The sequence below is a fragment of the Oryx dammah genome, unplaced genomic scaffold, assembly GCF_014754425.2.
Source record: "Oryx dammah isolate SB20612 unplaced genomic scaffold, SCBI_Odam_1.1 HiC_scaffold_20, whole genome shotgun sequence".
Lineage (NCBI taxonomy): Eukaryota > Metazoa > Chordata > Mammalia > Artiodactyla > Bovidae > Oryx > Oryx dammah.
Window position 1 is genome coordinate 31,320,936 of NW_024070204.1, and position 27,462 is coordinate 31,348,397.

General features: G+C 41.2%; 1 protein-coding gene across 1 annotated transcript in view; it reads right to left on the reverse strand.

Annotated features, from left to right (window-relative positions):
* The window catches only part of ADAMTS12 (ADAM metallopeptidase with thrombospondin type 1 motif 12), a 387,436-nt gene that overhangs the window by 117,865 nt on the left and 242,109 nt on the right, over positions 1-27,462 (reverse strand). The window contains exons 13-14 of the mRNA XM_040262292.1: positions 22,055-22,188; positions 4,677-4,797 (exon numbers count right to left, since the gene is read on the reverse strand). Coding sequence (XP_040118226.1) covers positions 4,677-4,797; positions 22,055-22,188 — 255 coding nt within the window. The remainder of the gene's footprint in view (positions 1-4,676; positions 4,798-22,054; positions 22,189-27,462) is intronic.

The following is a 27,462-nucleotide window of genomic DNA, read 5'->3' on the forward strand; positions in this document are numbered from 1 at the left end:
AGATAATTTTGCCACAAGAGCTAGTCTGCACCTGTTGCCCAAGTTCATTGCTTTTCAGTGTTGCCTGACATTACTTTGCCAACTAAGGTCCGTCTAGTCAAGGATATGGTTTTTCCTGTGGTCATGCATGGATGTGAGAGTTGGACTATGAAGAAGGCTGAACACCGAAGAACTGATGCTTTTGAACTGTGGTGTTGGAGAAGACTCTTGAGAGTCCCTTGGACTGCAAGGAGATCCAACCAGTCCATTCTGAAGGAGATCAGCCCTGGGATTTCTTTGGAAGGAATGATGCTAAAGCTGAAGCTCCAGTACTTTGGCCACCTCATGAGAAGAGTTGACTCATTGGAAAAGACTCTGATGCTGATCCCTATTGGGGGCAGGAGGAGAAGGGGACGACCAAGGATGAGATGGCTGGATGGCATCATGGACTCGATGGACGTGGGTCTGAGTGAACTCCGGGAGATGGTGATGGACAGGGAGGCCTGGCGTGCTGCGATTCATGGGGTCGCAAAGAGTCGGACACGACTGAGCGACTGAACTGAACTGAACTGAACTGAACTGGGTTTTCTTTCAAGGTCATGGTTAAGAACAGTGATAGGCTGTTCTTAAGGCTGAAGGCTCTGGGGATCTCATGCACAAGTCCTGGAATAACAAAGCAATCTTCAATCAATCATAGTCTCGTGTTGCAGCTACAAACACACACTTGTTCTGGAAATAATTCTCCAGAAGGAACTGTCACAAGCCACAGACTCTTGAGAGCAAATGGGACCCTCATGACCAGCTTGCTGTCAACAGCAGCAGCTCTGGGTGGAGAGACAAAGAGAAAAGAATACTTTAGGACATGCACAAAAAGAGGAAGGATTCAGAGATTTCCATCTTTGGGCTGGCTCATCAATGAGCCAACTCATTGAAAAAGATCTGATGCTGGGAAAGCTTGAAGGCAGGAAGAAAAAGGGATGACAGAGGGCGAGATCATTGGATGGTATCATTGATTCAATGGACACAAGTTTGAGCAAACTCCAGGAGATGGTAAAGGACAGGGAAGCTTGGTGTGATGCAGCCCATGGGGGTCGCGAACAGTCAGACACAACTGAGCGAATGAATAACAATCTTTGGGCTAGAATCAGAAAGTGACTAAAACCCAATATTTTAATACTGGATATGCAGTATTGTGGAGAAGGCAATGGCACCCCACTCCAGTACTCTTGCCTAAAAAATCCCACGGATGGAGGAGCCTGGTACGCTGCAGTCCATGGGGTGGCTAAGAGTCGGACACGACTTCACTTTCACCTTCACTTTTCACTTTCATACATTGGAGGAAGAAATGGCAACCCACTCCAGTGTTCTTGCCTGGAGAATCCCAGGGACGGGGGCTGGTGGGCTGCCGTGTCTGTGGGGTCGCACAGAGTCAGACACAACTGAAGCAACTTGGTGGCAGCAGCAGCATGCAGTATTGTAACAATATTTGTGCTACAAAAGAGTTACAACACTCCAGCAAAACCACAGGCTGGACATCTAGGAAAAAATATCTACTCAGATATTATGTCAACATAGTTCAGTTCCATTCAGTCACTCAGTCATGTCAGACTGTTTGCGACCCCATGAATCGCAGCACGCCAGGCCTCCCTGTCCATCACCAACTCCCAGAGTTCACTCAGACTCACGTCCATCGAGTCCGTGATGCCATCCAGCCATCTCATCCTCTGTTGTCCCCTTCTCCTCCTGCCCCCAGTCCCTCCCAGCATCAGAGTCTTTTCCAATGAGTCAACTCTTCACATGAGGTGGCCAAAGTAGTGGAGCTTCAGCTTCAGCATCATAACTAGAGAATAAAGATTTGCTTCCTTTATTGTCAAAGGAATATAGAATCCATCCTATGAAAGACTTTTTTCACTGAAATTTACATGAGTAAATTGAATACCTACTGTGTGTGTATATATATATATATATTTTCATATATATCCTTTGTGTTTGCTGATTTGAGGCTGGGTGGAGAAAAAACGTGGAAGACAATTCAGCCTTCAGATTGCATTGTGTTAGAAAAAAAGGATACAATATAAGGTGCAAAAAGGGCAACAACACAAGATAGCAGGTAAACAAGTACAGAAAATAACATTTGGTGTCTTCCAGGAGAGGAGCTTTCTCTTTTGACTTTGGCCTTTGCATAAATCATCTTCTCCAATACAATCTGATTCCCTTTCACAAAATTTTCTATTACTGTTTGGCCTCACTCAATCTGGGAGTGGTGGTGGTGGCAGCCAGCTTCTTTACAATGTTTCTAGCTTTATCGGGCATGTAGCAAAAGTGGGTTCTGGCCAGTGTCCAGTGGGTATATGGAACACAGACCCCTAACTGGGTGCTGCAGAGTTTAGAATGAGTGCTTACTGGGTTTCTCCATTGTGCTGTGGGTGGCCATGCCAAATGGCTTTGAGAAAGCTGTCAGGGCAAAAACAGCATAAAGCTGACACACTCTCTGGATGTCAAGAGCCATCAGAAAGCAGAAAGGCAATGGGGATAAAAATGCTCAGTGGTGGGCATACATCCAGATGGACTGCAGTTTCTGAGGTAGGTGTGGTAGAGGGAGGGAAACTCAAGATGTTTCTGGTCCGTTTTCCTCACCCCTAGGACACCAGGGCAGAGATGAGATCCCAGAACTAAAGCCTGATTTCCTAAGGGCTTAAAAGGTTAAGTGGTAGAGATTTGAGAATGAAAACTCTGCTTTTCAAAGGAGTTACCATGACGTTATGGAGAAAGTGAAAGTGAAAGTCACTCAGTCATATCCGACTCTTTGCAACCCCATGGACTCCAGGCCAGAATACTGGAGTGGGTAGCCTTTCCCTTCTCTGGGGCATCTTCCCAACCCGGTGACCGAACCCAGGTCTCCCACGCTGCAGGTGGATTCTTTACCAGCTGAGTCACCGGGGAAACCCAAGAACACTGGAGTGGGTAGCTTATTCCCTTCTCCAGGAGATCTTCCTGACCCAGGAATCGAGCTGGGCTCTTCTGCATTGCAGGCGGATTCTTTACCAACTTAGTTATCAGGGAAGCTCTGTTATGGAGAAGGAAATGACAACCCACTCCAGTAATCTTGCCTGGAAAATCCCATGGATGGAAGAGCCTGGTGGGCTACAGTCCAGAGGGTCGTAAAGAGTGGGACACAACTGAGAGACTAAGCACGCACACCATAATGTTAAGAGCATACCATGTCTGAGGCCAAAGATACAAAGCCCCACAAAAAAGAAATAAAACAGAGGTTAAATAAAGGAATGCAATTTTAAGTCTGACTTTTACTAATCCAAGTAAATAAGGTCGCATCTAAATAACAAAAAGTATTTACATAACACCTTTGTAAAGACTGAATAAATATTAGCTATCACAGGACACTTGACCATACACTTAAGATAAATGGGTTGTCATTGACATCCTTACTAAATGCAAAAGATGTTTCGTGCATAATAAAGCTTTCAAATAGTAGACATGAAATATAATCCCACAAGGGTAATTTGAAAGGGCAGGACAAGCATTTCACTTTACAATTTTACCTTACTGATTCAATAGCCAAAGATCAAAAAATGGGGATGGATGTTAAATTTGGGTTATTCACTATTATGTGTACTAGGGAACAGCAGGTCACTTAATGAATAATCTCTTGGGCAAACTTAGTCACTTCATCCCGGGTGGTAAGCATGTCTAGAAGGGAGGTGCCCCAGGATCCAACTTCTGCCCTGGGCATCACCCCAGCCCTAGCACAGGGGTACTGTCCCATCTATACCTGGGTGAAGCACACTGGCCTCCCTACTCCCAGCACCTGCTTTCCTTGGAATCCAGAGAATCAACCACTGGACCCCTTACCTCCCCAGAGTAGCCTCAAGCAATGATTGATGGGAGCTGCCTTGTACTGTCTCAACTCCTCTCCTGGGTGGGGAAAATTCTGAAGTACAACAGCTTCTGTACTGCCTCCCATGTAATGTAACTGGCTTAATGATACTTGCTTTCCTGTCTGGTTATTTCTGGGGAGGAGCGAGGATGATGAGCTCTCAAACCCCAAAGATCATTAGTAGCCTGAAGCTGTTAAAGGAAGAAATCTCAAAAAAGGTAATCATGGGGAAGGAAGGGTGGGCAAGGAGGGCATGTTAGCTGGGAGAAGCCACCTGGAGAGACTGAAGGCACCACTGGGAGAGACCCGCTTATGGGGAGGGATTGGGAATAAGAGCAAATTGAAGTAACCCTGCCTTGCTTCTCCTCTGGTCCTAAAGCTGCATCCTGATTCTTCTGTCTTATTTAAACCCACTGCTGGCTTCTCTGCCCTCAGTTATGGAACTTGCCCCATGTCTGCATCCTCTTCCACCAGCTTTTCATCCCTTCTCTCCCTCAGGTCTTGGTCCACTGGCCTTCAGCCCTGGATCCTCTCCCAGGGATCACACGATTAAACCTGGTCCTGTGGGCAGCCACTCAGCCATCTTAGATCCCTAGGGCAACGTAATGCTTCCTGTAGTCGCTTAGCAATCAATCCCTTTTCTACAACTGCCAAGGAGCCTTTGTAGCCAAGGCTATATCTATTTTGAATTCTGTGAAAGTTACAATCTACTTAAAAAGTTACAATCTGCTAAAAAAAAAACAGCACTCCATCTTGACCTTCATCCTCAGTCCCCTGCCACTACAATTATTTGTTTTATTACCAGATCCTTCTTTCTGCTTAAACATCTTCTTCACAGTCTGGCAGGCGGAGCCATCCCCAAGGCACACACCACAGCGGTCCTCTGTGGCGTTGGAGTCAATCTCATAATCGCAGCCGACCATCTGCGGAGAACAGAGGTTAAGGGTGAGTGACACAGGCAGGAGATGCCATGCCTGCCCTGGACTTCTGACTCTTCTTCCCACTTTGCTCTGGATGAGAGCAGGGCTGAAGGCAGGTACATGTGTTTTACACTTGTTATGTTACATACAAAATGTACACACTAGTCATTGTTCCCATGTCAGGTATTGACTACGGAGCTGGTGGCCAAGATACATACTTGATATCCAAGAAACAACTGGAAAGTGCCCTAAAACACTAACTCCCATGGATTAGGACACAGAAATACTGAACACTGACTTGTACATGGCAGGTGGTGGTGGTGGTTTAGTCTCTAAGTCATGTCCGACTCTTGCAAGCCCAAGGATTGTAACCTACCAGGCTCCTCTGTCCATGAGATTCTCTAGGCAGGAATGCTGGAGTGGGTTGCCATTTCCTTCTCCAGTACACGGCAGGAAGAAGAATAAAGAATAGAAATGAAGTCTATAAAAAAAACATTTCCTTTTCCTGGTGGTGGCCAGAGAAATACTCAAAGCATCCACTGATGATAAAGGAAACACTGCTTAGAGGGAAACGAGGTATGCACCGAATGGGTCTGCAGTTTCCCCTGAGCGAGAAGCAGAATTGAAAACAGTTTCAAAAACAAAACAGTGAAAAACGTCTTGGAATCAAGAGTCATTGGAGCAGCAAATTTCTTTCAGATGTGCACACCTCATACCCTCTCCTCTCTAATGAGATTCCCAGGGATGAGGCAATGGTATAATTGTCACCTATAGTCAGTCGTTCACTCCCTTTACTTTCCTGGTTTCATGCTGAGACCACCCCAGTCCCACATGGGATGAGATCTCAGACGTGCAGACCCACATCAGGCTCTTGGGAGCCTCCTATGATCCCAGCCCCTACCACACATCACACTTATTGTATCCCAGCCATCCTGAGCTCCTTCCTTCCAACTACACAGGAGAAACTGGTTGTTTCTCTCCTGAGCCAGGACTAATCTTGCTCACGTGCCCTGGACCTGATCCTTTCTCAGTGTTCTGTCCATTGGTCCTTCTCAACCATCATCCTTCCCTCTCCACTGGTTCCTTCTCCTCTGCCTAACAGTACAGCCAAGTCTTTCCCATCTAATTTCCATACTGGAAAAGGAGAGTATTAAACTTGGGGTGTTTGGTGGCATCAGATACCCAAAAATGGTAACATTTGGATGGAAAGTCATGAAACATGTGAGCTTCCACTGAAGTCCTTTGTCGCTGGCTCTTTTCTATGGCTTTTATTCCTTAACCACACTTCAATGATAGAAAGAGGGAAAAACACACCATATTCTTCTCTTAGTGGGATTTTTCTTTTCTGTTTGGGAAGAAGAATTGTGCCCAGGTAGTTTTTTTTTCTCTCTCAAAGATAAGTTCCTTTCTTATTTTAAAGCCACCTTGAATCGCCTGAAAGGAATAACCATTTAGGTCTTTAAACATACTCTTCCTCCACTAGCTAAATACAGAATGAATGCCCATAGGTAGAAAATAGCACCATTCCTCAGTTTAACCATCTCTGACTTTCTTTATGTTTGAAGATTGTGCCACTTGACCCAATTGGGAAACACAAAATGCTAAGAGATTTAAAAAACTCAGTCACACTAATCACGATGGAAAGGAAAGAAACAGTCTGGATATGTGCCTTCAGTGGCCATAGGTAAAATGCCAGCCCTTCATAAGTGATGTATTTATGTCAAGCTTGATCAACTTCTAATAAGCTGAACTTTACACATCCTATTCCCAGTGACTTCATTTCTTCACTGATTTGGAATGAGGCAGGGAAACATACTTTGCAACATAGTAAAGTGTTTTTAAAAATCTCTACGAAGAGGGGATGGATTAAAAAATATAAAGAGGGACTTCCCTGGTGGTCCAGTGATTAAGACTCTGAGTTTCCACTGTAGGGGCCATGGGTGAAATCCTTGGTTGGGGAACTAAGACCCTGCAAGCAGCATGGAGTGCCAAAAAATAGTGGAAAAATATGAAGAAAAAGGAAAGAAGTTCAGAAAAACAAACACCTTGAGCGCATCTTTCTCCTCCACCAATATCTGCCTGCATCCCTCATGGGGCAGGGGTGGAGAAGGAAACACACCCGCGTCAGATGCTGACCAAGGGCACAGCACGTGGTACTGGTGGAGACTTCATCCTCTGCTCCTCCAGCAGCCACGCACAGCACAGTCAACACTGAACTGAGTACAGAACCGAAGGCTTGAAAGGTGGAAGCCCATCCTCCTGACTACACAGAACCTGTAAGGCTCTCAGGGAAAAACGAACAGACATCCCTTTCTTCTGTGACCTGTGATCTGGCAACAGGGCTACAATCGATAATACTGTCTGCCTTCAGCAGATCAGAGGGGGCTGTGCTGCTGCTACCAATGTAACGACGACTCCAGGAAGGCTCTCCTCCCTGTGACTCTTAGGAGGCCAGACAGCCACCCCACAGGCTGCATTTCTTTACAAAAGGAAATCACTCTAATTTCCTATCACTATTTCTTTTCTTTTTTTTTTTAAACAGCTTTCTTGGGGGTGTAGCTGATATATAAAATACTATACATATTTAATTTTATAATTTGATGAGTTTGGACTCATACAAACACCTGTGAAACCATCGCCACAGTCAAGGCAATAGACATATCCATCAGATCCAAAAGTCTCCTTGTGTCCCTTTTTGTGTGTGTGTGGTAAGAACACTTAACATGAGATCTACCCATTTCATAAGTTTTTAAGGGAACAATACAGTGTTGTTAACCACAGGCAATACGTTGTATAGCAAAGCTCGAGCCATATTCATCTTGTGTAAGTGAAACTTTATCCTTGTTGAACAGCAACTCTCCATTGTCCTTTAGCAGCCACTGTTCTCTTCTCTGCCTCAGTGAGTTTGACTATTTTAGATTCTCCTATATGTGGAATCTTGTAGCATCTGTCCTTCTGCGACTGACCTGTTTCACTTAGCATAATGTTCCTAGGCTCAATCATATTGCCAAAATGACAGAATTTACTTCTTTTTTAAAGTTGAACAATATTCTGTGATATGCATATACCACATCTTCTTTATCCATTCATTTGTTGATGAACATCTGGGTTGTTTCCATCCATATCTTGACTAGTGTGAATAATGTCACTACGAACTTGGGAGTACAGATATCATTTCAAGATCCTGATTTCATTCCTTTGGATATATACCTAGAACTGGAATTGCTAGGTCTTATGGTAAAAATTAAATTTTAATCAAATATTAAATATTTAAATTTAATTAAAGTTAAACATGTATTTAAGTATTTTAATTTAATCAAAATCAAATATTTAAATTTAATCAAAATTAAATATTATGATTTAATTAAAAGCAAATATTTTAATTAAAACTAAATTATTTTTAATTTTTTGATTTTTTCCCATGGTGGCTGCATCATGGTACATTCCCACCAACGGTGCACAGGATTCCAATTTTTCCACACCCACACCAATACTGTCTTATGTGTGTTGGTAACAGCCATCCTAACAGCTGTGAGGTGATAGCTCATGAGTTTCACTTGTATTTCTCTATGTTTAATGATGTTGAGCACCTTTTCACATATCTGTTGGCCATTTGCATATCTTCTTTGGAGAAATGTCTATTCAAGTCTTTTTAAATCAGGTTATTTTTCTGCTACTGAATTGTAGAAGTTTCTCATATGTTTTAGATATTAACTTCTTATTATATATATAGTATGCAAATTTTTCTCCCACCCTGTAGGTTTCCTCTATACTCTGATGGCTATTTCCTTTCCTGTGCAGAAGTGTATCACCAATTCTTGACCTTGTCTTCTGAACTGAAGAGTATCCTGTCTTGAGTATTACATAGAGAAATCAGGTCCCAGTCTTTCACTGGGGCTTTTACCCCTATGCAAGTGAATAAGTAATTTTTATTACTTAAAATACTTACTTTATTTAAGTAATAAGTAATTTTTATTACTTAAAATACTTACTTTAATAAGTATTTTCTTAACTAATTCTCATTTTTTCATCATGAGTTAACACTGTTTTACTTAGGAAATTCTCATATAACAGGACTGAAATACCAACTGGTGCCTTGACATAATCCACTGAGAATGTCATTCTTTCTTTCTGCAGTCCCTTGGCAAAGGCAGAGACTGGAAGAATGCCTAGTTCCAAGATAAGATTCATTCCCAGCCAATGGAACTTCAGTGTGAAGATAGGGCCAGTTATGCTTACCTGAGAACAGATAAATGAAATTGTCCTTTAACAAATGGGGCAGCAGCAATAATGCTTTCTCACCTAACATTGAGGGCCAGGAGCCTGGATCTGGTCTTCTGGAGAGATATTTGGCCCAGAGAAATTGCCACCTGGGTGTTCAGCCAATCACTGAGTTGGCCAAAATGGCCATGACAGAGAACAAAGAAGAGGCAGAAAGATTGTGAGAGCAATGAGAAGGGAATCTAACTCAGGACAGCTAGGAAGACTGTCAGGCAAGGCTGAGGACTCAGCTGGAGTTAAAGACACTGATTTATAAGGGAACCCACAAAGTTAATTATTATTTAAAGACATTTACAGTAGACTTATTATAAGAGCAAAATCATTATGGTGGGTTGATCAGATGAGAGGTGAGGTTGATCAGGGTGAGAGGCTGATGGATGGCTAAGAGAAGACCAGGGGATGGTTGATGTGACAGTTCAAGGCATCAAGGCTGTTTGGGAAGGAAATGAAGCCAAAGCTGCACTCACTGGGAGAAAAAGGAAGAGTAAAGGAACTCAAAGACAGAGAACTGGTTACCGAAAGAAAGGGGTGAGTGAGCTGGAAGATTGGTATCCTGTCTTAAGACAGCAGGTAAGACTGCAAAGCTAGGATAGTAGGAAGAGGGGTGGGAATATCTGTTCATATATTTAGAAGCTTATTGCATGTCATACTTGTGATTAAAAATAGATGAAATCCTGAAAAGTCATTGTTTAAACTTGTATCTGTGATAAATAAACTTAGAAGTTCAGAGAATAGAAAGGCCAGAAACAAATCCATGCATTTATGGTCAGTTAATGTGACAAAAGAGGCAAGAATATGCAATGGAGAAAAGACTCTTCAATAAGTGGTGCTGAGAAAACTGGACAGCTACATGTAAAAGAGTGAAATTAGAACATTCTCTAATATCATATACAAAAATAAACTCAATATGGATTAAAGACCTAAATGTAAGACCGGATACTCAAAAACTCCTAGAGGAAAACACAGGCAGAACACTCTTTGACATAAATCACAGCAATATTATTTTGGATCCATCTCCTACAGTAATGGAAACAAGAGCAAAAATAAACAAATGGGACCATGTTAAACTTAAAAGCTTTTGTTTTTGATTAAAAGCAAAGGAAACCATAAAGAAAACGAAAAGACAACCTATAGAATGGGAGAAAATATTAGTAAATGAGGCACTGATATGGGATTAATTTCCAAAATAAGCAAACAGCTTATACAGCTGAACAACAACAACAACAAAATTTTTTAAAAATAGAAGACCTAAATAGACATTTCTCAAAGAAGATAAACAGATAGCCAATAAGTACATGAAAATACACTCAATGTCACTAATTAGCCAAATGCAAATCAAAGCTAAATGAGGCATCACTGTGCACTGGTCAGAATGGCCATCATTGAAAAGTCTACAAATAATAAATGCTGGAGAGGGTGTGGAGAAAAGGTAACCACCCTACATCACTGGTGGGAATGTAAATTGGTGCAGCCACTTTGGAGAACACCATATAGGTTTCTTAAAAAGCTAAAAATAGAGTTGCCAAATGATCCAATAATCCTATTCTTGGGCATATATCCAGAGAAACTTTAACTCAAAAAGACACATGCACCTCAGTATTCACAGCAACACTATTTATAGTAGTCAAGGTGTGGAAGCAACCTAAATGTCCATCAATAAATGAATAGATAAAGACAATGTGGTGTATATGTACAATGGAATATTACTCAGACGAGGGGGCACTAGTAGTAAAGCACCAGTCTGCAATTCAGGAGAAATAAGAGACACAGGTTCGATCCCTGAGTCAGGAAGATGCCCTGGAAAAGGGAATGGCAATCCACTCCAATATTCTTGCCTAGAGAATCCCATGGACAGAGGAGCCTGGCAGGCTACGGTCCATAGTGTCCCAAAGAGTCAGACACGTGAAGTGACAAGCATGCAAAGAAGAATGAAATAATGCCATTTGCAACCACATGGATGGGCCTAGAGATTGTCATCCTAAGTAATGTAAGTTAGAGAAAAACAAATACCACATGATATCACTTATATGTGGAATCAACAAAAACGATAAAAAGTAACTTATTTATGAAACAGAAATAGACTCACAGATACAGAAAACAAACTTACTACCAAAAGGGAAAGAGGGAAGAGGGATAAATTAGGGATTTGAGATTAACAGATACATACGGGATGGAGCCAAACAAAAACAATACCCAGTTGTGGATGTGACTGGTGAAAGAAGCAAGGTCTGATGCTGTAAAGAGCAATATTGCATAGGAACCGGGAATGTCAGGTCCATGAATCAAGGCAAATTGGAAGTAGTCAAACAGGAGATGGCAAGAGTGAACGTCGACATTCTAGGAATCAGCAAACTAAAATGGACTGGAATGGGTGAATTTAACTCAGATGACCATTATATCTACTACTGTGGGCAGGAATCCCTTAGAAGAAATGGAGTAGCCATCATGGTCAATAAAAGAGTCTGAAATGCAATACTTGGATGTAATCTCAAAAATGACAGAATGATCTCTGTTCGTTTCCAAGGCAAACCATTCAATATCACAGTAATCCAAGTCTATGCCCCAACCAGTAATGCTGAAGAAGCTGAAGTTAAATGATTCTATGAAGACCTACAAGACCTTTTAGAACTAACACCCAAAAAAGATGTCCTTTTCATTATACGGGACTGGAATGCAAAAGTAGGAAGTCAAGAAACACCTGGAGTAACAGGCAAATTTGGCCTTGGAATGCGGAATGAAGCAGGGCAAAGGCTAATACAGTTTTGCCAAGAGAATGCACTGGTCACAGAAAACACCCTCTTCCAAAAACACAAGAGAAGACTCTACACATGGACATCACCAGATGGTCAACACCGAAATCAGATTGATTATATTCTTTGCAGCCAAAGATGGAAAAGCTCTATACAGTCAACAAAAACAAGACAAGGAGCTGACTGTGGCTCAGATCATGAACTCCTTATTGCCAAATTCAGACTTAAATTGAAGAAAGTAGAGAAAACCACTAGACCATTCAGGTATGACCTAAATGATTATACAGTGGAAGTCAGAAATAGATTTAAGGGACTAGATCTGATAGAGTGCCTGAAGAACTATGGACAGAGGTTCGTGACATTATACAGGAGACAGGGATCAAGACCATCCCCATGGAAAATAAATGCAAAAAAGCAAAATGGCTGTCTGAGGAGGCCTTACAAATAGCTATGAAAAGAAGAGAAGTAATAAGCAAAGGAGAAAAGGAAAGATATAAGCATCTGAATGCAGAGTTCCAAAGAATAGCAAGAAGAGATAAGAAATACTTCTTTAGCGATCAAGGCAAAGAAATAGAGGAAAACCACAGAATGGGAAAAACTAGAGATCTCCTCAAGAAAATTAGAGTTACCAAGGGAACATTTCATGCAGAGATGGGCTCAATAAAGGACAAAAATGGTATGGACCTAACAGAAGCAGAAGATATTAAGAAGAGGTGGCAAGAATACACAGAAGAACTGTACAAAAAAGATCTTCATGACCAAGATAATCACGATGGTGTGATCACTCACCCAGAGCCAGATATGCTGGAATGTGAAGTCAAGTGGGCCTTAGGAAGCATCACTACAAACAAAGCTAGTGGAAGTGATGGAATTCCAGTTGAGCTATTTTAAATCCTGAAAAATGATGCTGTGAAAGTGCTGTACTCAATATGCCAGCAAATTTAGAAAACTCAGTAGTGGCCACAGGGCTGGAAAAGGTCAGTTTTCATTCTAATCCCAAAGAAAGGCAATGCCAAAGAATGCTCAAACTACTGCACAATTGCACTCATCTCAGATGCTAGTAAAGTAATGCTCAAAATTCTCCAAGCCAGACTTCAGCAATACATGACCCATGAACTTCAAGAAGTTCAAGCTGGTTTTAGAAAAGGCAGAGGAACCAAAGATCAAACTGCCAACATCCAATGGATCATCAAAAAAGCAAGAGAGTTCCAGAAACACATCTATTTCTGCTTTATTGACTATGTCAAAGCCTTTGACTGTGTGGATCACAATAAACTGTGGAAAATTCTGAAAGAGATGGGAATACCAGACCACCTGACCTGCCTCTTGAGAAACCTGTGTACAGGTCAGGAAGCAACAGTTAGAACTGGACATGGAACAACAGACTGGTTCCAAATAGGAAAAGGAGTACGTCAAGGCTGTATATTGTCACCTTGCTTATTTAACTTATATGCAGAGTACATCATGAGAAACATTGGGCTGGAAGAAGCACAAGCTCGAATCAGGATTGCCAGGAGAAATATCAATAACTTCAGATATGCAGATGACACCACCCTTATGGCAGAAAGTGAAGAGGAACTAAAGAGCCTCTTGATGAAAGTGAAAGAAGAGAGTAGAAAAGTTGGCTTAAAGCTCAACATTCAGAAAACGAAGATCATGGCATCTGGTCCCATCACTTCATGGGAAATAGACGGGTAAACAGTGGAAACAGTGTCAGACTTTATTTTGGGGGGCTCCAAAATCACTGCAGATGGTGACTGCAGCCATGAAATTAAAAGACACTTACTCCTTGGAAGGAAAGTCATGACCAATCTAGATAGCCTATTCAAAAGCAGAGACATTACTTTGCCAACAAAGGTCCGTCTAGTCAAGGCTATGGTTAATCCAGTAGTCGTGTATGGATATGAGAGTTGGACCATAAAGAAAGCTGAGCACTGAAGAATTGATGCTTTTGAAGTGTTGTGTTGGAGAAGACTCTTGAGAGTCCCTTGGACTGCAAGGAGATCCAACCAGTCCATTCTAAAGGAGATCTGCCCTGGGTATTCTTTGAAAGGAATGATGCTAAAACTGAAACTCCAGTACTTTGGCCACCTCATGCGAAGAGCTGACTCATTGGAAAAGACTCTGATGCTGGGAGGGATTGGGGTCAGAAGGAGAAGGGGACGACAGAGGATGAGATGGCTGGATGGCATCACTGACTCGATGGACATGAGTTTGAGTGAACTCCGGGAGTTGGTGATGGACAGTGAGGCCTGGGGTGCTGCATTTCATGGGGTTGCAAAGAATCGGACATGACTGAGTTACTGAACTGAACTGAACTACCCTATATGAAATAGATAAACAATAAGCTACTGTATAGACGCTACCTATTAATCTCTACCTACTATTTAGCACAACGAAAAATATTCAATAACTTGTAGTAACCTATAGTGGATAAGAATCTGAAAAAGCATATATATATATATATGTTCCCTGGTAACTGAGCTGGTAAAGAATCCTCCTACAATACAGGAGACCCCAATTTGATTCCTGGGTCTGGAAGATCCCCTGGAGAAGGCATAGGCTACTGACTCCAGTATTCTTGGGCTTTTCTCATGGCTCAGACAGTATCTACCTGCAATGCAGGAGACCCAGGTTCAATCACTGGGTTGGGAAGATCCCCTGGAGGAGGGCATGACAACCCACTCCAGTATTCTTGCCTGGAGAATCCGCATGAACAGAGGAACCTGATAGGTTACAGCCCATGGGGTGGCAAAGAGTTGGACATGATTGAACAAGTATGCATAGCATAGTACAGCATACTGAATTACTTTGCTGAATACCTGAAACACTGTAAATCAACTATACTTCAATAAAAAGTAAATTACATAAAAAGAAAGAAAAATACCATGTTACCTAGGGAGAGATATTAGCCCCGCCCTCTACTTCATATAAGATTCAACAGCAGAAGAGAGAAGAGCAATGTTTACAAAATTTAGGGGGAAAGACAGTGTGATGCCCCAAATATTGTACCTAGTCAAGTGTCCTTCAAGAATAAAAGCAAATTTATACATATTTTTATTTTTATTTTTTTTTATTTTTTATTTTTCGGTGCTCAGCTTTCTTTTTTTTTTTTTAAATTTATTTATTTTTAATTTTTACTTTACAATTCTGTATTGGTTTTGGCATAGATTGACATGAATCCACCACAGGTGTACATGCGTTCCCAAACATGAGCCCCCCTCCCACCCCCCTCCCCACAACATCTCTCTGGGTCATCTCCGCGCATCAGCCCCAAGCGTGTCATATCCTGCATCAGACATAGACTGGCATTTCGATTCTTACATGATATTATACATGTTTCAATGCCATTCTCCCAAATCATCACATCCTCTCCCTCTCCCTCTGAGTCCAAAAGTCCGCTTTACACATCTGTGTCTTTTTTGCTGTCCTGCATACAGGGTCATCATTGCCATCTTCCTAAATTCCATATATATGTGTTAGTATACTGTATTGGTGTTTTTCTTTCTGGCTCACTTCACGGGGTTGAGACGCTGTGTGCCCACGACAGTGCTATTTGTTTGCAGCATCCCCCCCTCCCCACAGCGCGACTGAACTAGTGAGCCTAAAAAAAAAAAAAAAAAAACAAGTGTCCACCACCGCCCCCATGTGTCAGGACGGAATTCAGACCCTGAAGAGACCAGCAAACAGAAGTTAAACAGAGGGAAACGCCTTGGAAGTGACCAACACGGCCCACAACATCAGAGAAGGGCCAGATATATCTTCACAATTTTTACAATCATTTCTTTTTTTTTTTTTTTTTTTTGCTTTTTTTTTCTGGTTTTTTTTTTTTGCTTTCTTTTTTTTTTTCTTTTTTTTCTCAAACTTTTTTTTTAACTGTTAAGTCTTCTATTTCTCTACTTTATATTTCTATAACTATTACTTTTCAAAAAAAAAAAAGACTCTACTTTTTTAAAGCAAACACGATATATAGTCTTCGCGTGGTTGTTGTTGGTATTTCTTTTTTAATCTTGGGTTTTTTGTTTTTTTTTCTTATATATATTTTTTTCCTTATTTTTTTTTCCTTATTTCTTTTTCTTAATATTATTATTATTTTTTATCTTTTCTCTTTTTTTCTTTCTTCCTTCTGCTTCGTCTCTTTAACATTGTATTTTTGAAAATCTAACCTCTACTCTAGGTTTTTAATCATTGCTTTTCGGTTTTTGTTGTCAGTCTTGTACATTTCATAACCCAATCTTACCTGACAGAGAGATTACTGGCTTGACCACTCTCTCCTCCTTTTGGACTCTCCTTTTTCTCCACCAGGTGGCCTCTGTCTCCCCCCCCCCCCATCTCTCCTATATCCAACTCTGTGATTCTCTGTGTGTTCTAGATAGTGGAGAGCACCTAAGGAACTGATTACTGGCTGGACCTGTCTCTCTCCTTTTCATTCCTCTCTCTTACCCTCCTGGCCACCTCTGTCTACTTCCTCTCTCTCCTCTTCCCTGTATAACTCCGTGAATACCTCTGAGAGGTCCAGACTATGGAGCGCACATAAGGAAGTGACTATTGACTAGCTTGCTCTCTCCTCTTTTGATCTCACCACATCTCATCCCAGTCACCTCTAACTACCCCCTCCCTCTTCTCTTCTCCATGTAACCCAGTGAACCTCTCTGGGTGCCCCTCAATGTGGAGAAACCTTTCATCTTTAGCCTAGATGCTATATCATTGGTACTGTATACATGGAGAAGTCTAGAGACCACCGTAAAAATAAAACCGAAAACCAGAAGCAGGAGGCTTAAGTCCAAGGCTTGAGAACATCAGAGAACTCCTGAATTCAGGGAACATTAAGCAATAGGAGCTCATCAAATGCCTCTAAACCTACACTGAAACAAAGCTCCTACCAAGGGCCAACAAGTTCCAAAGCAAGACATATCACACAAATTCTCCAGCAACACAGGAACACACCCCTGAGCTTCAATATACAGGCAGTTCAAAGTTACTCCAAAACTTTAGACGTCTCATAACCCATTACTGGTCACTCCACTGCACTCCAGAGAGAAGAAACCCAGCTCCACCCACCAGACCTCCAACACAAGCTTCCCTAACCAGGAAACCTTGACAAGCCACTGATACAACCCCACCCACAGTGAGGAAGCTCCACAATAAAGAAAACTCCACAAATTACCAGAATACAAAAAGGCCATTCCAAACGCAGCAATATAACCAAGATGAAGAGACAGAGGAATACCCAACAGGTAAAGGAGCAGGAGAAATGCCCACCAAACCAGACAAAAGAGGAAGAGATAGGAAATCTACCTGAGAAAGAATTCCGAATATTGATAGTGAAAATGATCCAAAACCTTGAAGTCAAAATGGAATCACAGATAAATACCCTAGAGACAAGGATTGAGAAGATGCAAGAAAGGTTCAACAAGGACCTAGAAGAAATAAAAAAGAGTCAATATACAATGAATAATGCAATAAATGAGATCAGAAACACTCTGGAGGCAACAAATAATAGAATAACGGAGGCAGAAGATAGGATTAGTGAAATAGAAGACAGAATGGTAGAAATAAATGAATCAGAGAGGAAAAAAGAAAAACGAATTAAAAGAAATGAGGACAATCTCAGAGACCTCCAGGACAATATGAAACGCTCCAACATTCGAATTATAGGAGTCCCAGAAGAAGAAGACAAAAAGAAAGACCATGAGAAAATCCTTGAGGAGATAATAGTTGAAAACTTCCCTAAAATGGGGAAGGAAATAATCACCCAAGTCCAAGAAACCCAGAGAGTCCCAAATAGGATAAACCCAAGGCGAAACACCCCAAGACACATATTAATCAAATTAACAAAGATCAAACACAAAGAACAACTATTAAAAGCAGCAAGGGAAAAACAACAAATAACACACAAGGGGACTCCCATAAGGATAACAGCTGATCTCTCAATAGAAACTCTTCAGGCCAGGAGGGAATGGCAAGACATACTTAAAGTGATGAAAGAAAATAACCTACAGCCCAGATTACTATACCCAGCAAGGATCTCATTCAAATACGAAGGAGAAATCAAAAGCTTTACAGACAAGCAAAAGCTGAGAGAATTCAGCACCACCAAACCAGCTCTCCAACAAATTCTAAAGGATATTCTCTAGACAGGAAACACAAAAAGGGAGTATAAACCCGAACCCAAAATAATAAAATAAATGGCAACGGGATCATACTTATCAATAATTACCTTAAACGTAAATGGATTGAATGCCCCAACCAAAAGGCAAAGACTGGCCGAATGGATACAAAAACAAGAACCCTCTATATGCTGCTTACAAGAGACCCACCTCAAAACAAGGGACACATACAGACTGAAAGTGAAGGGTTGGAAAAAGATATTCCATGCAAATAGAGACCAAAAGAAAGCAGGAGTGGCAATACTCATATCCGATAAAATAGACTTTAAAACAAAGGCTGTGAAAAGAGACAAAGAAGGCCACTACATAATGATCAAAGGATCAATCCAAGAAGAAGATATAACAATTATAAATATATATGCACCCAATATAGGAGCACCGCGATATGTAGGACAAATGCTAACAAGTATGAAAGAGGAAATTAACAACAACACAATAATAGTGGGAGACCTTAATACCCCACTCACACATATGGACAGATCAACTAAACAGAAAATTAACAAAGAAACGCAAACTTTAAATGATACATTAGACCAGTTAGACCTAATTGATATCTATAGGACATTTCACCCCAAAACAATGAATTTCACCTTTTTCTCAAGTGCTCATGGAACCTTCTCGAGGATTGATCACATCCTGGGCCATAAATATAACCTTGATAAATTCAAAAAAATCGAAATCATTCCAAGCATCTTTTCTGACCATAATGCACTAAGATTAGAATTCAATTACAGGAGGAAACCTATTAAAAATTCCAACATATGGAGGCTGAACAACACGCTTCTGAATAACCAACAAATCACAGAAGAAATCAAAAAAGAAATCAAAATATGCATAGAAACTAATGAAAATGAAAACACAACAACCCAAAACCTGTGGGACACTATAAAAGCAGTGCTAAGAGGAAAGTTCATAGCAATACAGGCATACCTCAAGAAACAAGAAAAAAGTCAAATAAATAACCTAACTCTACACCTAAAGCAACTAGAAAAGGAAGAATTAGAGAACCCCAGAGTTAGCAGAAGGAAAGAAATCTTAAAAATTAGGGCAGAAATAAATGCAAAAGAAACAAAAGAGACCATAGCAAAAATCAACAAAGCCAAAAGCTGGTTCTTTGAAAGGATAAATAAAATTGACAGACCATTAGCCAGACTCATCAAGAAGCAAAGAGAGAAAAATCAAATCAACAAAATTAGAAATGAAAATGGAGAGATCACAACAGACAACACAGAAATACAAAGGATTATAAGAGACTACTATCAGCAATTATATGCCAATAAAATGGACAACCTGGAAGAAATGGACAAATTCTTAGAAAAATACAATTTTCCAAAACTAAACCAGGAAGAAATATACATATTTTTAAATGAGAAAGAACTCTGAGGACGCTGTATCCATTAACGCTAAAAAATCTAGCAGAAGATGAGTGTAAATCCTCCCCCAAAAAGGACAGGAGAAAATAAGTTGACTGCAAATACCACTTTACTTAAAATCTTAGCCTTGTGTAGAAACAGAGGGTAAATGAAATAGTAAAAAAAAATTCAATAAATAGAAAAAAAAAAAGAAGCTTAGAAATTCAGTACAGGTTAAAAAAATTGGGAGAGGAACACAGAGTTACTTCCCCTAAAAAAATTCAGTTCTGATCAACATTCAGTAATTCCCTTGATAACAAAATCTGCAAATCTAACATGCCAAAATGGTGGCAAGTATCATAATTTCAAAATAGCTAAATATATGAGTATAAGCAACTATAGCAGGTATTCATATGACCATAAGCAAACATTTTCATATACACAAAGATGAATCAGACACCATATACATTTTTTTCTGATGGTGTAACTTTTTCTTTCAATACATGTTCAAATTCCCTTTGGAAAAAAACTGTAGTAAATGAATAAGACTAACAAAAGCTGAAAATGACTACAATCTGGATCTTTAAAAGATAAATTGCATTTAGGCTATTAAGGTAAGTTTGATTTGACATAATTTCTCAGCTTAAATACTTAGCTCAGTGTGGTACACACAGAAAGTGAGTAATTAATGTTTCTAAAAGACCTTAACTGGTTTCCAGAAAGAAAAAAACAAGCTGAGAGAATCTGACTTATTCTATTAAGCTGATTTAATTGCCTTCAAGAGAGATACCCAACACCCCTTATACTTCCATTCAAACTACTTGCTTTTTCCATCAGAAGCTAAATACAGTCTCTCTACAGGCAAAGGTATTTAGGTCTAACAGATAATTTTGGCATCACATTCATTTCTTGATGACTAAAGTCCTCAGCCCTTAACAGCATATGGCAATCACCTGAGGAGTCTTAAAAATACCAATGCCTAGTCTCCACATCCAGGTGATTCTGAACTAATAGGTTGGAGATAGAGCCAGACATCAGTACGGTTTTTAAAAACTCTCCAGCTGATTCTAATAGTCAGCCAGGCCTGAGAACCGCTGTATTAAATGGCCATGGGGCTGTTGGGGCCTAAATTAGCCAAACTTGTTCCTACTCTGGGGAACAGACCTAACCTAAAATATATTAATTATTTTTGGCTCTTTGTAGCTACAATGGTAATTAGTGTGTCAGGAAGAGAATTTTGCCTGAGTTCCTTCTAATTTAGAGTCTGATTATGACCTGCTGTTAGCTCACTCAGTCCTGGGAAGCATATACTGCCTCCCTGTGCCTTGGTCAGGACTGAAATAAGTCCATCAGCAATGGCAGGGTGAAAAATTCACCTTCCCAGGGTACTAAACACTGATGGCCAGGATCTTCTCATGATGATAACTCAGTCCAGTGGAAAAACTGTGACAATTACTTGCAAAAATGAGTAAAATATATTAAGAGGTTTTGGTGTGCCATGGGCTCTGTTAAGGGCTTTACATATAAAACTCTATTTAATCTAAAAAGATATGTTAATATCTCAATTCTGTGAAAGATAACGGAGTCTTAAAAAGATGTATAGAGTTACACAGCTTGGAAATAGTGGTACTGGGTTCATATTCCAGAGCCTAAGCACTAAGCCCTTGTGCTTTACTAATAGTTGATTATTTTTATATAGCTTTTCTTTCATTGATTAAAAACACCTTCTCTTTATTTATTTTTGGCCATGGCACATGGCATGTGGGATCTTAGTTCCCTGACCAGGGATCAAACCCGTGCCCCCAGCTGTGGAAGCGCTGAGTCTTAATCACGGGACCATCAGGGAAGTCCCCAAAACACCTGCTCTTTAAACTGAGGTTTATGACCAAGTACTGGATCTCAAAACTTGTTCCTTAGTTCCTTGCAAAATAGACTGTAAGCAGTGGGAGAAATTCCTCAGTGGTTGTACATATAAATGCATTAAAAAATCAGTTTGGTCACTTGGTCATGTCTGACTCCTTGTGACCCCATGGACTGCAGCATGCCAGGCTGCCCTGTCCATCACCAACTCCCAGAGCTTGCTCTAACCCATATCCATTGAGTCGGTGATGCCAAGTCTGATTAAAAATCAGACCCAAGTAATTTATATAAAGGCAAGAGTTTCCTAATGGAGTCAATGTGAAAAGTTAAACTGATATCAGAAGACCTGGTTTATAATTATCAGTCTATAATTATGCCATCTCTCTTCCTAAGGTGATCATGTTGAGGATCAAGGTGAATTAAATATCAAAATGCTTTGTGAAAAACACTATATAATCATTTATTAGTTTTTCCTCAAACTTACTGTTGGTAAGTAACCAATGAGAATTCAAAGTCACTGAAATAATTCAAGTTGCCTTTTGCTAATGATTCCTCCAAAGAATTATTCCTCCAAAGAATAATTTGATTCTTCTTCAGTTTGACTCAGCCCCATGCCTGAAATATCACAGAGCACATCAATAGCTCAGGAAATGAAGACAAAACCAGGAGGACATTTGGTTTCTAACTGTGACCTTGATGAGAACTGAAAAGTCTTGCCTCACAGGCTATAGAAATACCAGTCCACATGCAAATACCACAAAAGCAAAGGATGAAAACATCTAGCTTTCCAAATTAGTGAAAAATCATGATTTTATAGAGTTGTAGATTAAGGAAACATACCCAATACCTTACACATGCCATTAATACAGACATTTCTGCTGTTGCCGCCTTCAAAGCAAGGGGTACCATCAATGACAGCATCCAGCATTTTCTCGGAAAAGTGGCCATCTATGGGTCGGCAGTAGAGCTCACAAGGACGTGCTGAAGTGAAAGAGAGACAAATCCTCACATGTTAGCTTCCCAGCTCAGCACCCTTCCCCCAGGATTTGTACACAGGACCCCTCCCGCCCAGGTGTCATCAATCTGGAGATTCCCATCTTCTACCTTTCTATGACACATGCTGTAATGGGAACTTCTTTCTTTTAAAGAGGTTTACAACAAATTAAATTGGGAAGACTGCTTTAAAATGCTGTCTTTTGTTACAAATGAGGAGACCTTTCAAGCCAGTATTGAACTGTGCTTATAAAAATAAGGTACTGAGTATCTGGGGTTAACCTAGAAAATAAGTAATAGAAACCAGAGATGCCAGACTCCAGACAAGCATGATGCTTGCCTATTGTTTGCAGCAAAGTAAGCAGGCCACCGCAGGAGATGCTTCCACGGGGGCCAGCTCATTACTAATACCATTGCTGCTGCTGCTAAGTCGCTTCAGTCGTGTCCGACTCTGTGCGACCCCACAGACGGCAGCCCACTAGGCTCCCCCGTCCCTGGGATTTTCCAGGCAAGAATACTGGAGTGGGTTGCCATTTCCTTCTCCAATGCATGAAAGTGAAAAGTGAAAGTGAAGACGCTCAGTCCTATCCGACTCTTAGCGACCCTGTGGACTGCAACCTACCAGGCTCCTCCGTCCATGGGATTTTCCAGGCAAGAGTACTGGAGTGGGGTGCCATTGCCTTCTCCGACTAATACCACTGGCACGATCATAAACCAACCCAACAAATATTCTCCCTTACTCTCTTCAAGAAGTCCTTGAACACAGGTTTACAATCACATAGAAACAAAAGATCTGTGTTTTATCCAAAGCAGAAGCCAACCTGCTTATCACAGTGGTCCCTCCCACCGTGCTAGGTCCTGCATTGAATCCATTTTAAGCTGCAATTTTCTATTCCCTTGTGAATGAAGATGGGTGATCTCCCACATATAAATGTTCTAAAGATTTATTGAACAAAATTCATATCTATTTGGAAGTATTTAGAATAACCAGAAAAGGAGATAACTTTCAAAACATAAATTGCCTTAAAAATTGTAATAGGTAATACATGTACATGCATGCATGCTAAGTTGCTTCAGTCATGTTCAACTCTTTGCCATTCTATGGATTGTAGACTGCCAGGCTCCTTTGCCTGTGGGATTGTCCAGGCAAGAATACTGGAGTTGGTTGCCATGCCCTCTTCCAGGGGATTTTCCATGACCCAAGAATCGAATCCGTGTTTCTTAGGTCTCCTGCATTGGCGGGTGGGTTATTTACCACTAGGACACCTAGGAAACCCTATATGTGTATATATATAATAATAATTCAAATAGTAATTTTCTTTGAATATTATGTCTTGCTTTTTTTTTTTTTAAGTGAAAAATCTAAGATTATCCCCTTTAGAAATGTCCTTTTGGGATCTCTTCTGGGTCTGTCTACTGGGGAAAGTGCTGTTAATTTCTTGGTGTTGTGACCAGCTGAGGGCTTGATGAGACCAGCCTTAGGTCCATTTGCCATGAACACACCTCAGTGTGGATGGGCCCCAAATACAAGACAGTGTGCACACCTCTAGGTATGGATACTCAGGGATGCCACGATCCACGTGGTGAAGAAATAAAAATGTACAGCTTACACAAATCTAACTATGAGCAAAAATCAAACACGGTAACTCGGGAGAAATTTGAGTCACAGCTTCTAAAGCATATGCTCAAAACTCGAAGGAGAAAGGTAAAAGGTAAAAGTGCATAAAGAATACCAACTGATTTTATATAAAGTGCAGTGGATAATTTGTCTGAGAATACAAATGAAGTTAACATGAGTTGGAGAGATCACTCCACAAAGCGCCAACGGCAAAGGACGAGTAGACTCCAGGGTTACTGTAAATCTTCATTCCTGGCAGCATGATTAGTTCTGTCTGCCTGAACTGGAATAGAAGTGCTTAGAGGAACCACCTGGGAGCAATTCTGCTCTTTCAGAGGTGAGAGCATCCACCCAGGTGCGCTGAGTCCAAGTGAGCTGGGAAGCGACTAAGGAAATATCAGGCTGTCGAGCAGGATAGAGGCAGGGGAAGCACTTTAAAATGAGGCTTTGATTTGAGCTTTAGAATTTAGATTTGAGATTTTGTATTGATATCGGGACACATTAAACCCAAAGAGGAAGCACCCCTGAATTATTGTGGAGCTTTTCTAAAGGAATTACCTGTTCCAGCCTGCTGGGGAAGGCTGGGACGAGAGGTGCCTAAACTGAAAAGTGAAAGTCACTCAGTCGTGTCTGACTCTTTGTGACCCCTATTCAGTCCATGGAACTCTCCAGGCCAGAATACTGGAGTGGGTAGCCATTCCCTTCTCCAAGGGATCTTCCCAACCCTGGGACTGAACCCAGGTCTTGTGCATTGCAGGTGGATTCTTTACCAGCTGAGCCACCAGGGAAGCCCAGAGGTGCCTAAGGGTGCAAATTTTAAGAAGACACTCATTCTTAGGGTTGTAAAAATGGGTCCTTGTGGCCAGTAAAACCCCCATCCAAAGGCATTTTGAATTCCAAAGTGGTTAAGTTCCAATGTTTGGTTAGTTATATTCCCTTTGGGCTTGTGCTATTTGACTCACTTCCTGAAGGATAAAACTATTCAGAGATTTGGTGGGTGTTACTTATTTAGTGAGTTAACGGGGATTTTTGCTTGTTAAAATAACCGCCAGTGTATTATCTGAACATTATTTACCAGATCTTGTGCTTTGCAGTCGTTCCGTTATCTCATTCTAACAATCACAACCACCCCAGGATGTTAGTTCTCTTATTATCTCCATTTAGAAGAGAAAATTTTAGGCCCAGAGAGATTAAGTGTTCCAAGAGCTCACAGTATGAGTGACAGAGTAAAAGCTGATGGTTCAGCTTAGCGCTCACTCTATTAGCCCCTAACCTACACACACAGAATTATTTTTAACAAAAAAGAAATGCTTTAATGAGACCTTTCAAGTAACCACTTTTTTGCTCTTAGACAATGCATTTATTCACAGATCACATCTGAGAAACAAACTTGGCAGAACACTCGCCGAACTCCATTTTTAAAATCTTTCATGGGTCTTAAATATGGTGAGGTTATTGATATTTCTCCCGGAAATCTTGATTCCAGCTTGTGCTTCTTCCAGTCCAGCGTTTCTCATGATGTACTCTGCATAGAAGTTAAATAAGCAAGGTGACAATATACAGCCTTGACGTACTCCTTTTCCTATTTGGAACCAGTCTGTTGTTCCATGTCCAGTTCTAACTGTTGCTTCCTGACCTGCAAACAGATTTCTTAAGAGGCAAGTCAGGTGGTCTGGTATTCCCATCTCTTTCAGAATTTTCCACAGTTTATTGTGATCCACACAGTCAAAGGCTTTGGCATAGTCAATAAAGCAGAAATAGATGTGTTTCTGGAACTCTCTTGCTTTTTCCATGAATGATGCTAAAGCTGAAACTCCAGTACTGTGGCCACCTCATGCGAAGAGTTGACTCATTGGAAAAGACTTTGATGCTGGGAGGGATTGGGGGCAGGAGGAGAAGGGGACGGCCGAGGATGAGATGGCTGGATGGCATCACGGACTCAATGGACGTGAGTCTGAGTTAACTTCGGGAGATGGGAGATGGTGATGAACAGGGAGGCCTGGCGTGCTGCAATTCATGGGGTCGCAAAGAGTCGGACACGACTGAGCGACTGAACTGAACTGAACTGAAATATGGTGAGAATCACTAGCCTCTGGAGCCATGACTTTTACAGAAAGCAGAGTCATAAAAATTCATGAAGGTCTAATTTTACCTTGAGAAAGTTACTTAATCTTTCTGTGACTCAGTTCCTCATCTGAAAATTGGGGATAATGATATCTACTTTGCAGGGTAAATGTGAAGATTAAGGCAGAGATTGTATGTCAAGCACTCAGCATGGTACCTGGTGTACAGTAAGTGTCTGACAAGTGACAGTTGCCATAGTTGTTGATTTCACCTCCTTATTGTGACCTGGTGAATTCTGAAGGTCCTTGCCCCATAAGCTAAGCATTTGTCTTTCCAATCCTCTTTCAGAACAGTCAAAAGACCTGTGTTTTGTAACGTTGGCTCAAATTCTCTTTCCCATACATACACAAATCTTTCTTGAAATATCCTCTTCTCCTTCAGATTATTCCATGATGCCATTTCTAATCAATTCTGCACTGATTTCATGCTTTGTTTTACTATTTTCTAAACAATTGCTGTCTTGTCAATTTTGTATAAAGAATTCTACACCCTGCTAGGTCAATAGGTGGCCCCGTGACTTTCCTTTTCTGTGACTGTGGACCTGGGTCAAAGCTGTTCCACTCCTACAATGCCTGTTGAGGTCTCCACAGCTCTGTGCTTCTAAGACTACACATTTTACAATCCCCTCAACCAGGCTGCGATGTCCTCAAGAGCACTGCAGGCATCTGTGCATTGATCAGCTACTACCGCCAAGCACGCTGTGAGAAAGAGGAGCCAGGACACATGCTGATGAGGGCCGAAAGGAGGAAGAGGAGCAGAAATAAGCACAACCTGGGAGTCTCTCCTTCCCACGATCTTTGGAGTTAGAGTCATAGAGGTTCAAATTCCAGCCCTGACGCTTTCATCTTGCCCAGGGCCTTCTTGGTCTTTGCATGGAAGGGACTGTCAGGGAATAACACCCTGAAACCTGGAATAAGGTATCTGGCATACAGCAGTTGTTTTAATGTGATTACCATTAACCTTTCCCAGTGAATACTAGTAGATTATTACACTCAGAAAAGGCTCTTAACCCATGAGTACTTAGTAACAGCCGTGGCAGTGATCAACACTGTTAGGGAGAAACTTCTGGACAGAGTGGCAAACAGATCAACTCCATCCTGAGAGATCATCCACTCAGTTATAAAAATGAGCCTTGAGGGGCTTCCCTGGTGGTCCAGTGGGTAAGAATTTGAGTGCCAATGCAGGGGACCCGGGTTTGATCTCTGATCCGGGAAGATCCCCACACCCTGGTCAACCGGGCCCAGGCACCACAGCTAATGAGGGCTGCATGCCTTAGAGCCTGTGCTCAGCAACAGGAGAAGTCACCGCAGTGGGAAGCCCACCAATGTAACAGGGAGTAGCACTCCCCTCTCTGCAACTAGAGAAAGCCCACGTAGCAACAAAGACCCAGCACAACCAAAAGTAAATTTTAAAAACTATATGACCCAGCAATCCCACTGCTGGGCATACACACCGAGGAAACCAGAATTGAAAGAGACACATGTACCCCAATGTTCATCGCAGCACTGTTTATAATAGCC